Source organism: Podarcis melisellensis, assembly GCF_964234715.1.
Source record: "Podarcis melisellensis genome assembly, chromosome: 6".
Taxonomy (NCBI): Eukaryota; Metazoa; Chordata; class Lepidosauria; order Squamata; family Lacertidae; genus Podarcis; species Podarcis melisellensis.
In genome coordinates, this window is record NC_138538.1 from 47,031,378 (window position 1) to 47,044,280 (window position 12,903).

The following is a 12,903-nucleotide window of genomic DNA, read 5'->3' on the forward strand; positions in this document are numbered from 1 at the left end:
ACTGGTTCATTTCTTTCAGGGCTAAGCTTTGGCACTCAACATTAAGCCCCAGAGAGCCCTGGTCACAGTTTACAAATTCTCTGGGAGGGATGCCTCGCAATAGTAATAATAGTAATAGTAATAGTAATAGTAATAGTAATAGTAATGAGAGCCATTGTGGTGTAATGGTTCAGAGAGTTGGGACTAGGACCTGGGAGACCAGGATATGAATCCCTACTCAGCCACGAAGCTCGCTGGATGACCTTGGGCCGGCCACCTTCTCTTAGTACCTCACAAGGTTGTTGCAGTGATGAAATGGGGGTGGGCAGGAGAGCCATAGTCAGTAAACTCTTCATCTCAGGGTCATGGGTTTGAGCCCCACATTGGACAAACGAGACCCGCACTGCAGGGGGCTGGTTTAGATCATGAAATCGTAGAGTTGTAGAGTTGTAAGGGACCCCAAGGGCCATCTTGCAATGCAGGAATTTCACTAAAGCATCCACGACCCTTCCCGTTCCCTTCCAATTCTATGCTTCATGTACACCCCCAGAAGAAAAGGCGGTATATAAATGTCAGAAATAAATAAATGCCAGTCCAGATGGGCAGGGCAGAGGCTGCCTGCGGACACGAGCAAGCCGGGGCCCTGCTGCACTCTGTACACGCTCAATGCCACCACCTGTTATTCCCGGGTTGCTCCTAAGGTCCGGCCATCGGCCAGCAGGAGCCCGGCGGACCTCTCCAGCAGCCCTGCCGCCGCCGCCGCCGCTGGGGGAGAAAGTGGCGGTATAACGCCGGGGAGGGCCCCACCGCGCGGCTGCCTCTCCTCTCCAGCAGCCGGGGCTGCCGCGGCTCCTTTAAGAGCCGCAGGTCTATGGAAATGAGCGTCGGCGAGCTGCTGCCGCAGCGGAGCCTTGCCGGGCTGGTTGGCAGGCGGAGAGACCTTCGCGGGCTGCGAGCAAGAGCGCACGCGGCGGCGGCGGCGGCGGACCTGCTGGGGCTGATCGGCGGAGCCGGCGGGCGCCTCGGCCCGGATCCTCCGCTGGGCATGAAGCGCAGCTGCTGAGCGACGCGCGGACGGACGGAGCGAGAGGAAGCCGGAGTGCGGGCGGCGGCGGCGGGAGATGGGCGGCGGCTGCGGCTGCTGCGCCCCCGGCCGGGCTGTGCTGCTGCTGCTGGCGGCGCTGGGGATCCCCCGCTCGGCCGCAGCCCGGAGCCCCCCGGGGCCGCCCTGCGTCCCCTTCAGCGGACCGGCCTGGCCGCCGCCGCCACCGCCGGAGCCGGAGCTGCTCCCCGCTTGCGCCGCGCCGCCGCTCTCGTGGCGCTGCCCGGCCGCGCGTCCTGCCCGCGGCCTCTGGGCGCACCTGCTGGGGCCGCGCTGCGGCGGCGGCGGCGGCGACGCGGCTGAGGACGGCGACTTGGTGCTGCTGAGCCGGCTGCTGCTGGCCCCGGAGCCGGGCCCGCGGTTCCGCAGGGGGCGCAGGCGGGCGCTGTGCATGGAGCCGGGCGCGCGCGTCCCCCTGCCGCCGGCCAGCTCGCGGGGAGGCTGCCGGCTGCGCTGCCGGTTGCGAGGCGACAGCGGCGGGAGCGAGCCGTCGGACCACCTCCAGGAGGACTTGATGCTGCCCCCTCGGGCCAGGTGCCTCCGCTCCGGGCACCCGCTGCGCCTGGAGCTCCTGTGCAGCCTCTGTGATGAGGAGGAGGAGGAGGAGGGAGAGACCTTTGTCCTGTGGAGCCTCGGCCTGGGCTCTTCTCAACAGCAGATGGAGAAGCTGTGGCAATCCGAGGGGGCCCCCCGAGGTGGCGCGGGGAGCAGCCGCTCCAAGAGGAACGTCAACGCCAGCCCTCAGTTCCAGATGCCAGCCTACCAGGCTTCAGTGCCGGAGAACAGGCCGGCGGGGACCCCCGTGATCATGCTGCGGGCCCTGGACCCCGATGAGGGCGAGTGGGGCCGCTTGGACTACTCCATGGATGCCCTCTACGACAGCCGCTCCAACAGCTTCTTTGCCATCGATGCCCAGACGGGGGCCGTGACGACGGCTGAGGAGCTGGACCGGGAGACCAAGAGCACCCACGTGTTCCGCGTGACGGCCACGGACCACGGCGTGCCACGCCGCACCGCCCTGGCCACCCTCATGATCACGGTGAGCGACACCAATGACCACGACCCGGTCTTTGAGCAGCAGGAGTACAAGGAGAGCATGCGGGAGAACCTGGAGGTGGGCTACGAGGTGCTGACGGTGAGGGCCACGGATGGAGATGCCAGCCCCAACGCCAACATACTCTACCGCATCCTGAACGGGAACGGCTCCAACCGGATCTTTGAGATTGACCCCAAGTCCGGCGTCATTCGCACCAACGGCCTGGTGGACCGGGAAGCGGTTGAGGCCTACCAGCTGATGGTGGAGGCCAATGACCAAGGCAAGGACCCGGGGCCACGCAGCACCACAGCCACCATCCACATCACGGTGGAGGATGATAACGACAACTCGCCGCAGTTCAGCGAGAAACGCTACGTGGTGCAGGTGCCCGAGAACGTGGCCTCCAACACTCACATCCTGCGGGTCAACGCGACCGACCGGGACAAAGGCAGCAATGCTCTGGTGCATTACAGCATCATGAGCGGCAACACCCGCGGCCAGTTCTACATCGATGCCCAGACAGGTAACATTGATGTGGTCAGCCAGCTTGACTATGAGATGAACAAGGAATACACCCTCCGCATTAGGGCCCAGGATGGAGGAAGACCCCCTCTTTCCAACATCAGTGGGCTGGTGACCATCCAGGTGTTGGATGTCAATGACAACGCCCCCATATTTGTCAGCACCCCCTTTCAGTCTACGGTGCTGGAGAATGTCCCTGTGGGCTACTCTGTCATCCACATCCAAGCCATTGATGCGGATTCTGGGGAGAACGCTCGGCTGGAGTATGCTCTGGTTGACACGAGCTCTGATTTCCCCTTCACCATCAATAACAACACAGGCTGGATTGTGGTGGCCTCTGAATTGGACCGTGAAGCTGTGGACTTCTACAACTTTGGTGTTGAGGCCCGAGACCACGGTAGCCCCCCCATGACCTCCTCGGCCAGCATCAGCATCACTGTCCTGGACGTCAATGATAACAATCCTGAGTTTACTCAAAAGGAATATACCATGAGGCTCAATGAAGACGCTGCTGTGGGCACCAGTGTCCTTACGGTCTCTGCCATTGACCGAGATGTCAACAGCGTCATCACCTACCAGATCACTAATGGGAACACCCGCAATCGCTTCTCCATAACCAGCCAGAGTGGTGGGGGTCTCATCACCCTGGCCCTACCCTTGGATTACAAATTAGAGCGTCAGTACCTGCTTACCATTACTGCTTCCGATGGCACACGACTTGACACGGCCCAGGTTTTTGTGAATGTGACAGATGCCAACACACACCGACCAGTCTTCCAAAGCTCCCACTACACCGTGAACATCAATGAGGACAGGCCAGTGGGTACCACTGTAGTTATTATTAGTGCTACGGATGAGGACACGGGGGAGAATGCCCGCATTACTTACTTCATGGAAGACAGTATCCCTCAGTTCAAGATAGATATGGATACTGGTGCTGTCACCACTCAGATGGAGCTGGACTATGAGGATCAGGTGTCCTACACATTGGCAATCACAGCCCGGGACAATGGTATCCCCCAGAAATCAGATACTACCTACCTGGAGATCCTAGTCAACGATGTAAATGACAACGCACCTCAGTTCTTAAGGGATAACTACCAGGGTTCTGTATATGAGGATGTGCCAGCTTTCACGAGTGTCCTGCAGGTTTCCGCCACCGACAGGGACTCTGGGCTGAATGGGAGGGTCTTCTATACCTTCCAGGGTGGGGACGATGGGGATGGAGACTTCATCATTGAATCCACATCGGGCATTGTTAGGACACTGCGCAGGCTGGACAGGGAGAATGTCCCATTGTATGAGCTTAGGGCATATGCCGTCGATAAGGGCATGCCAGCCATGAGGACCCCTATTGATGTCTATATCACTGTTCTTGACGTCAACGACAACCCCCCTGTCTTTGAACAGGATGAGTTTGACATTTTTGTTGAGGAGAACAGCCCCATTGGTTTAGTGGTGGCCCGGATCACTGCCAGCGACCCAGATGAGGGCACCAATGCCCAGATCATGTATCAGATAGTGGAAGGCAACATTCCCGAGGTCTTTCAACTCGACATCTTCTCCGGAGAGCTGACGGCACTGATGGATTTGGATTATGAAGCCAAGTCTGAGTATGTCATTGTGGTCCAGGCTACTTCAGCCCCACTCGTCAGCCGGGCCACTGTGCATGTCCGTCTGCTGGATAAGAATGACAACATCCCTGTCTTGAAGAATTTTGAGATCCTCTTCAATAACTATATCACCAACAAGTCCAGCAGTTTCCCCACGGGTGTGATTGGCAGAATCCCAGCCTATGACCCGGATGTCTCCGATACGCTTACCTACAGTTTTGAGCAAGGCAACGAACTGAGGCTGGTGCTCCTGAACCACAGCACTGGAGAGCTACGTCTGAGCAGGGCCTTGGATAACAACAGGCCTTTGGAAGCAGTCATGAGAGTATCTGTGTCAGGTAAGGTGGCAAATACATTCCTGTGCATGAGGGTTTGGATCTCACATTTTGGGGGAAAGAGAAGCTTTTGGAGCAATCTAGTTGCTCCAAAACTCTGCATGCCTACCTCATGCTCTCCTAACCTTGTGGCTAATCTCAAATGGCATCATAGAATCTTAGAGCTGGAAGGTACCCCAAGGGTCATCTAGTCCAACCCCCTGCAATGCAGGAATCTCAGCTAAAGCATCCCTGACAGATGGCCATCCAACCTCTGCTTAAAAACATCCAAGGAAGCTTTTAAAGAAAGGGCGTCTGATCACACCAGAAAACTTTGGCTAAATAACCATTCTGAATATGTGGTATATGGCCACACTGCCTTCCCCAGCCTGGTGCCCTGGACTGCAACTCCCACCATCCCTGAATTTTGGCCATGCTGGCTTGGGCTTCTGGGAGTTGTAGTCCAAAACATCTTTACACTCGCTTTTGACACTTGAGATGTACGTTTTTAGGACCTACCTTATTTCTACGGTTGTTAGTTGTTTTAATCTGTTTTTAATATTGTGTTTGAACTGTTGTAACCTACCCTGGGACCTTAGGGTAATGGGTGGGTATTTAATAATAATAATAATCATCATCATCATCAGAGCACCAGGTCAGGGGAGGCTGGCTTAATCTGTTGTTTGCAATTAGGAAGCATTTAGCTGATCATTGCAAAGGTGCAGCAGCAGCAGCAGCAAAGTAGAACTGCTTTTTTGGAATTGGTGGAGGTTGCATAACAGCCAAATGGCGATCCAGGATTCCGTGTGCTGCTCCAGTTGGCTGCCCCAGTCTTTGCTCTGAGAGAACAGCTGAAGCTGCAGAGTTTCTCTCCCCTCCATCTCTTCCACAGGCTCCCAGTATCCCAGCCAAAGAATCCTCTTCCTCCTGCCCTTCCTTTCTATTCCCTTTGAATGGAACCAACCACTTGGGGCTAATTCCATATAAAATTGGCTTTCCTTGCATGCGAGCTGAATGCACGATGATTTGATGCCACCAATGGTGGCTTTTGGTGTTTGGGGCAGTGCGGATGAGGCAGGAGGAGTGCAAGATGGGTCTGTTCTGTGATCATTCATTCGGAAGATGGAGCTGATCTTCCTCTGGGCTCTGAGATTCTGTTTATCAGTGCCTGGAAGACGAGGGAGAATGCTGGGAGATATTTGGCTGTCCTATAAGGAAACCTTTAGTATGTCTGTGTCATTGCTACCAGACATGGTCCCACAACAAACATGGGCTCTTTTCTCCCAGAGCTTATACTCCTGTATGTTTGATATTCCTCAATATGCCACAATACTTTTTGGGTGGTATGCTGCTAAGTTTTACACAGACCCACTGAAATTGATGACTTCCATTCCTTGCAGTGGGTCCACTCTCAGTGAAACGTAGTCAAATCCCACCGCTTGTTGCATTTTTGCTGCAAGCGAGAAATGAACGCAGCTACACTTCTTCAACACAGACATGGAATGCCTGAGATGGGTGTAGCATGTGGGGAAATGTGTCACTGGAGTAGAATAGCTGTTTTGTTCCAGGAGAAGGATGCAGTCCCTTTAATTAGCCAGATAGTCTCCTTTCCCTACACTGCCACTTTATTACAATGCCCGGTGTCTGTGCTTTGCAATTACATTAAATTAAATGCCACTGTCCCAGTGCAGAACTTTGCAGGGTAAGCAGAGAGGCAAGCATCAGCAGAGACGGTTGTTGTTTGTAGGATATAAACTGATGCAGGGATGGGGGACCTGTGGCCTTCCAAAGGTTGCTGAGCTACAACTCCCATCATTCCTGAACATCAGCCACACTGGCTGGGGCTGATAGGAGTTGATTTATTGATTTATTAAAATTTGTATAGCGGCCTTCATCCAAAGAGGGCAGGGTACTCCAGCATCACCTGGAGGGTCACAGGCATTCCATCCCTGAGTTAATGTTAAAGCTACAGCTAACTCATCTTCAGGGTGTCAAGGGCTTACAGAAGGACCAGTGCCAAAATCTCAGCATAGAGGTACCACAGGTACCAAGGCGAAATGGTAACTTATGGCAAGCATAAGAAGAGCCATCAGGCTAAAGCTCAGCTAGCCCAGCATTCTGTTCTCATAGCAGCTAACTAGATGCCTGTGGGAAGCCTGCATGCAGGACCCAAGTTCAACAAGGCTCTCCCAACTCCCTGCCCCCCTCCGAATAGTGGGGGATTTACAAAAAGTTGACTGTGAACTGCATAATTTGAATTTGCTTTAGTCTCTTGGAACAGGGATGCAGAGCCTGTGGATCTCGTAATGTTGCTGAACTCCAACTCCCATCTGCCTCAGCCTGCATGGCCAACAGCCAGGGATGCTGGGAGCTGTAGTTCAACGGCATATGGAAGTCTACAGGTTCCCTTTCCTTTTTCCGGAATTATGGTGACATCAGGAAGAGAGAGGTCCTGCTCAGGAATGGCTTAGTCATCCAAGGCTTACTTACATGTAGCCCCATCCACAAGGCAGTTCCTGATCCCAAAGTGTGTGTTTCTGACCATTTCCAGCAACTTTTAAAAGAGACTATGGCTATGCCATAATGTCAGTGGGTTGTATTCAGTGCTTTGCCAACAGGGTTCCATGGGCACAATGTTTTCTCTCCTATTCCCATTCTAGATGGTCCCCCTAACCTTCTAGAGCCGATTTTGAGGGCACATGGAAGGGTGGAGGGGGAAAGAAGTTCCATTGAGTACTCAGAAGACCCTTCCACCGATGGAGCTGCAGCTATTGCCCTGCTATCTTCAAATATGCTACTGAAAATGGCTGGAGAACACATTTTTCAGATGGGCTCTTGTGTTTCATTGGTGGGCGAGCATCATCAATATATAATGTTGTAGACTAGTGTGTGCTGAACACATGTCTGAATGGATAGATGAACTAAGGCTGGCAGGGTATATACAGCTTACTAAGGATTTTCCTATGGAGAAGACCCTGCCGCACCTTCACAACTTGTTCCGGGTTCAAGGGGCTCTGGGCAAAGTGTCCTTTAGTGGGCTTCCTCCTCTGTCGACATTCTATGGTGGGCTTACTGAGTCGACGGCGTTGCTCAGAGCTGTGTCTGTTTGCAATTTAATTTCCCACAATGTCTCTGGTGTAGCATTGCTTTTGGGTGTTGTGGGAAATACCCACCTATCTGGCACTGCTTAGAGTGCCAGATCAGATTTGTTTAGAAAGGGGCAGAGGTGGGTCCTTCCCAGTTGCTGGGGCTATGGACTCTGCCCAAGAACAGCAGGGGCTGATCCTGGCTCTAATGACTGTCCTCCTCCCACTCTGGCCGCAAAGGGCTGTGCTGTGAGTGAGGAACATGTGGTGGTCGTGGGCGTAGTTGGAGGAAGGGAGAGAAGCCACTTGGGCAAACAGGATAGAGCTTACACGCCTTACATCCCCCCCCCCCCCGCATTCATGTTAAATCTCATGAATCAGGATGTTGTTGACTCACTTCTGCAAAGCCTCCCACTCTGTGCTGGAGCGAATTCAACCTGGCAGATGCTCCTTTTCCTAACTTAGATCTGGTGGCTTGATAGCACACATCCCTCTTTTATCTGGAGTTTGAAGCCTGCACCCTTTTTGTCCAGCAGGAATTGGAGGCTTTGGAGAGGATGGGCTATGACTACAAAACTTTGGGCTCCTTAACTTCTTTGCAATCCAGCCTCTTTGCCTCTATAGGCAGTAATTTCCTCAAGGCAAAATCACGCCAGGTGTGGTTGGTGCCTCGCCTGCACCTGATCCTTAGTGAAACTGAATCATTGTGTGCGCAAATCTGGCAACTTTCATTGGCCCTAGAGTCATCCCTACCAGGGATGGGAAGTATCTACTGCTGGAACTCCTTGGATGAACGTAGCCTGGCCTAGCCTGGCCAGCATCTACAATTGCTCTCCTCCTTCAAGTAACTAGTTATTACTTGCCTATTACTCTCCTGGGTCTATGTAGCAGCACCTGTTCGACAAGGTTTTCGCCAGGAATTAGAGCTGAATTTATGGTCCAAATTCTGCTTGTGATGCAGTTGGCATCTGCCTTCAGGGAGGGCTAATAACAGATTGTTACAGCACGCACAAAGTGAAGTGAAACCTGCCAACTGCCATTGGCAATTTGACTAGGCTGCTTTCGCAGGGCGACGGGACAGGAGATTTTTGTGGCGGGGTAGGAATGGGTGGTAGATGCATCTGAGTTCTGGGGAAAGGCCAGATCTTAGTGATAGAGCATCTGTGGGGGGTCCTGGGTTCAGCCCCTAGCATCTCTCAGTTGGAACAGGAATACCCCAATCTGAAACTCTGGAGGTTTACTTCTAGTAAGTGTAGACAATACTGAACTACATGGACCAAGCCTTTCCATTTCAAGTTGGCAGGGGCATCAAAGATCATGTAGTCCAAATCCTTACCACAGCTAGTGTTTTCTCTACCTAAACAGCAGAAATAAATGTTAATGTGTCCTCTTTAAAACAACAATGACCAAAACTTCAAAGGGAGATGATTTCATGAGATCCTAGGCAAATAATTTTGTTGCTCAGTTGCTGTTGCAGCCAAGTTCTTCCTATTTTGTAGAATGACTGTTGTTTACCTGCAAGTTAAACCCCACAGACTCCTGTCCTCCTTTTAGTGGCAAAAGAAATTGCTTGCTTTCAGTTTGATTTATGGCAAGGCCATATATAAGTTACTTAGCTGTCTTTTCTGTCAGCTGCATAATTCCCTGGTCGTCACTCTTTCTTCACATCATAATCTTGCATTTTAATCCCTGCATTTTCTTTTCTTTTCTTCCCCTGCTCCAGTGGCATTCTTGGGCTTGTGTATATATTCTCTTTCATGTATGGCGTCCAAATTGGGCACGACACGTCCTGCTAAAGCCAACCCCAAATCGTTATTGATTAAAAATGGCACCATCGTTATCATGTGAGCATTGGGTATCTCCCCATGCAGACTTAACCCCCCCCAACCAACTAGAAACCAAAATCCTTTTTGTGGTGAAGCTGCTGAGGTTGGAGTTCTGGCAAAATACACAGTCTCTGATGCTGTCTGCTGTCAGAGATTTGACACGCCAAGTCAGGACTTGCAAAGTCATTAATGTTTTTAGTCTATCCCTTCCTAAGAGGGATGGCATACTTTTCTCCCATCCCAGCTCAGAAGTTCAGTATTCCAGATGATCACAAACATTGTCAAAAAGTTAATGGGAGAGATTGTGTTTGTATATGTAGAAGGTCCCAGGAGCATCGCTGAACGTTACCCCCTTATTAATGCTGCTCTCCATAGCATGGAAGACGATGGCAGGCCTTCCTGCCGGAGACCAATTTGGAGATGCTTAAGAGCAGCTGTCCCTGAGTCTCGGCAATTAAACTCTCAGCATGGTGGCTGCCGGTCGCACCTGCTCTGTGGGGATAGGAATACAGGGACTGGGGAATACTGTACAGTGGATAGATTGGAGTGCTGATAATACACATAGCCCCTGGCTGCCATTGGAGCCCCACTGAATGGTATTCCTGGCTTCTGATGCAGGGGGAATCCAAGCCGCTGGGGTTTATTGGGAAATTGCTGCAGCTGGCACTCCAGAGCTGGTGACTGCAGAATTAGAGGGAGGGTTTTTTTCCTGGTGTGGCCAGTCAAAGCAAGAGAACAAATGCCCAGTTGTATTTCCAGCTGGTGGGTAGATGGTAATAATTTATTTCATAAAGAATTAAATTCCGCTTGATTGACAGAAAGAATAGGACAATGAAATTGTCGGTAAAAATAGTAAGAAACAACTATTTAAATATTCAGAAATAATTAAAATCAACAATAAGCTAAAAACCCACTTAAAACACATGTAAACATTCTACATATCTCGGTAGGCTGGCCTAAACAAAAAGTTTTTAGCAGGTACAGTCATACCTTGGAAGTCAAACGCCTTGCATGTCAAATGTTTTGGCTCCTGAACACCGCAAACCTGGAAGTGAGTGTTCCGGTTTGCAAACATTTTTTGGAACTGAACGTCCAATGCTTCTTCCATGGCTTCCGATTGGCTGCAGGAGCTTCCTGCAGCCAATCGGAAGCTGTGCCTTGGTTTCAAAACATTTTGGAAGTCAAACGGACTTCTGGAATGGATTCTGTTCGACTTCCAAGGTATGACTGTGCAGTGAAGGTGTCTGCCAGTAGTCAGGGGGTTCCAGACTGTGGGTGCTACTGGACTAAAAGAATGATTTATTGCAGATGAGGAATGAGTGTTATGTGGCACCTGTAACTGTGCCAGTTCTGCAGATTTGCTGTGACTATGCTCTTCTGCAATGAATACCCCCAAAGGCTTTGAAGTAGAGTCAGGACCTGTGTCATTGGGGGCCATACTACATAATGCATGCAAGTGGACATCATGGTAGTCCAGCAGCTTCTTTTGTAGTCCAGCTCCAGAGGAGGTGGCTGGGAATGGAAGAATGGCAAGAGTCACCATTGCTTGTGCCAAAGCCTTCATGGAAAAAGTGTATGTGAAGAGACTCTTCCTAACTCAGGCAGGGAGATGAGATGCTTATGTAAAATATTTGTACTGTATTGAGTGCAAGAACACTTATATAGTGCCATCCACATACACCCTGCTTAAAAAGAATGAGAGAATATTTTGGGGGGAAGACCACAGCCCATCTCACGCAGCATTCCCAGTTGGTTAGAGTATGTTGCTGATAATGCCAAGGTTGCAGGTTCAGTCTCTGTATGGGACAGCTGCATATTCCAGCATTGCAGGGGGTTGGACTAGATGGTACCCATGGTCCCTTCCAACTCTCCAGTTCTATGATTTTAATTGGTTAACCAGATGCCTATGAGAAGTCCGTAAACAGGGCATGAGCACAATAGCCCTGTCCTATTCTCAGTGCCCAGCAACGGGCATTTGGAGACATATTGCTAGAAGTACATGGCTGGCTGTGTTTGGACATACTGCCAAATGTAACCATGGTGTGGCTTTATGGGAACAAGCTGCAGTGAGTCTTGGGCTTGCACATTCCTCCCTTCCTGCTTCTGGTGCAACTGCGAGGAAATTGGAGCCTTCCACTTCTTTTTTAGGCTACTCATGATACAGTGTGCCATCGGAACCCTAAACCGTGGTTAAGCTTAACTGTGGTTTGTTGAAACAATCCAGCTTCAAAATCATTTGAAATTGGCTTGTTTGAGCAAGCCGTAGGTAAGATTACTCATAATTTGTCTAGGGTCAGATGTTATGACAAGCTGTGATTAATCTCTAAAATGAAAGTGGAGGAGCGCATGAGCTTGCAGTGGTCCTTTCTCATAACACTAAACCATGATTTAGCTGCACACCTGAATGCAGCCATTGCGTCAGATGTTGAGAATTGCTGCCCTCCCTCCTTGCCTTGGCAAAAAAAAAAAAAAAAAAAAGACTGTGAGGAGTGCAAAGCGCAACACAGCTGCGTAGCAAGATGTGAATCTTTCCTTGCTGGATATGGCCTGACAGCAAACTTGCTCCTACTGATGGACTCTAGGCCCGCAAAAAGACTAATTACAAATAACATATGACAAAGATGCCCCAGGGGCAGGAAAATTGTTCAGAACATTCACTTTCCCCAATGACTTCTGCTTTTTCAGACCAATAATGTTATTCATCAGAGCTTGCTGTTCACACCTAGAGAAGGGCTTTTATGTAAATGCATTTCCAGATACTGCCAACGGCATGTGTAGATGGCAGGGAGAATAACATGCCGTGATTAGAGCAATGTGTTTGTGGTCAAGCACAGCCGAAGATATTATTCATTAAGTTTTCTGTTGTCCATTTATACAAGGTTGGTAGGCAAAGATCCCTAAGGAATCTGATTAGCAGCAGCCTTTGGCTATTGGACTCTGAAAAGATCCCCCCCCCAACACCTTCCATTTAGCCAGATTATGTGTGTTGTATACGACTGCAATGTTTGCAATAGCTTCTGGAAAAAATCCGCAAGCTACATTTTCCCTGCCACTGATTGGAGGATGCAATATTATCCTGGTGAAACAAGGTCTCAGGATTATAGTCATGCTTTTTATTAATTTCAGGAAATGTGTATCTTTTAAAATGTGTACAGATGATACACCTGAAAACATGTATTGTACATGTATACTACTAGCTGAATTTGGCTACCATTTGATAATGAATGTCCTTTTGGTGGCAAATAGTGACTTATCTCTAAGGGTCAGTGTAGTATAGTGGTTAGAGTGCTGGACTAGGACCTGGGAGACCAGGGTTTGAATCCCTGCTCACCTATGAAGCTCATTGGATGACCTTGGTCCAGTCACTTTCTCTTAGCCTAGTCTACCTCACAGGGTTGTTTTGAGGATTAAATGGGAGGTGTGAA

General features: G+C 50.6%; 1 protein-coding gene across 4 annotated transcripts in view; it reads left to right on the forward strand.

The window, feature by feature from the left end:
* The first annotated feature begins 944 nt into the window (after window positions 1-944).
* Window positions 945-12,903, forward strand: part of CELSR2 (cadherin EGF LAG seven-pass G-type receptor 2) — a 112,102-nt gene continuing 100,143 nt past the window's right edge. For all 4 annotated transcript variants that reach the window (XM_081915366.1, XM_081915368.1, XM_081915367.1 and 1 more), the window contains exon 1: window positions 945-4,590. In XM_081915366.1, the coding sequence (XP_081771492.1) occupies window positions 1,101-4,590 (3,490 nt within the window). In that variant the 5' untranslated portion in view covers window positions 945-1,100. The remainder of the gene's footprint in view (window positions 4,591-12,903) is intronic.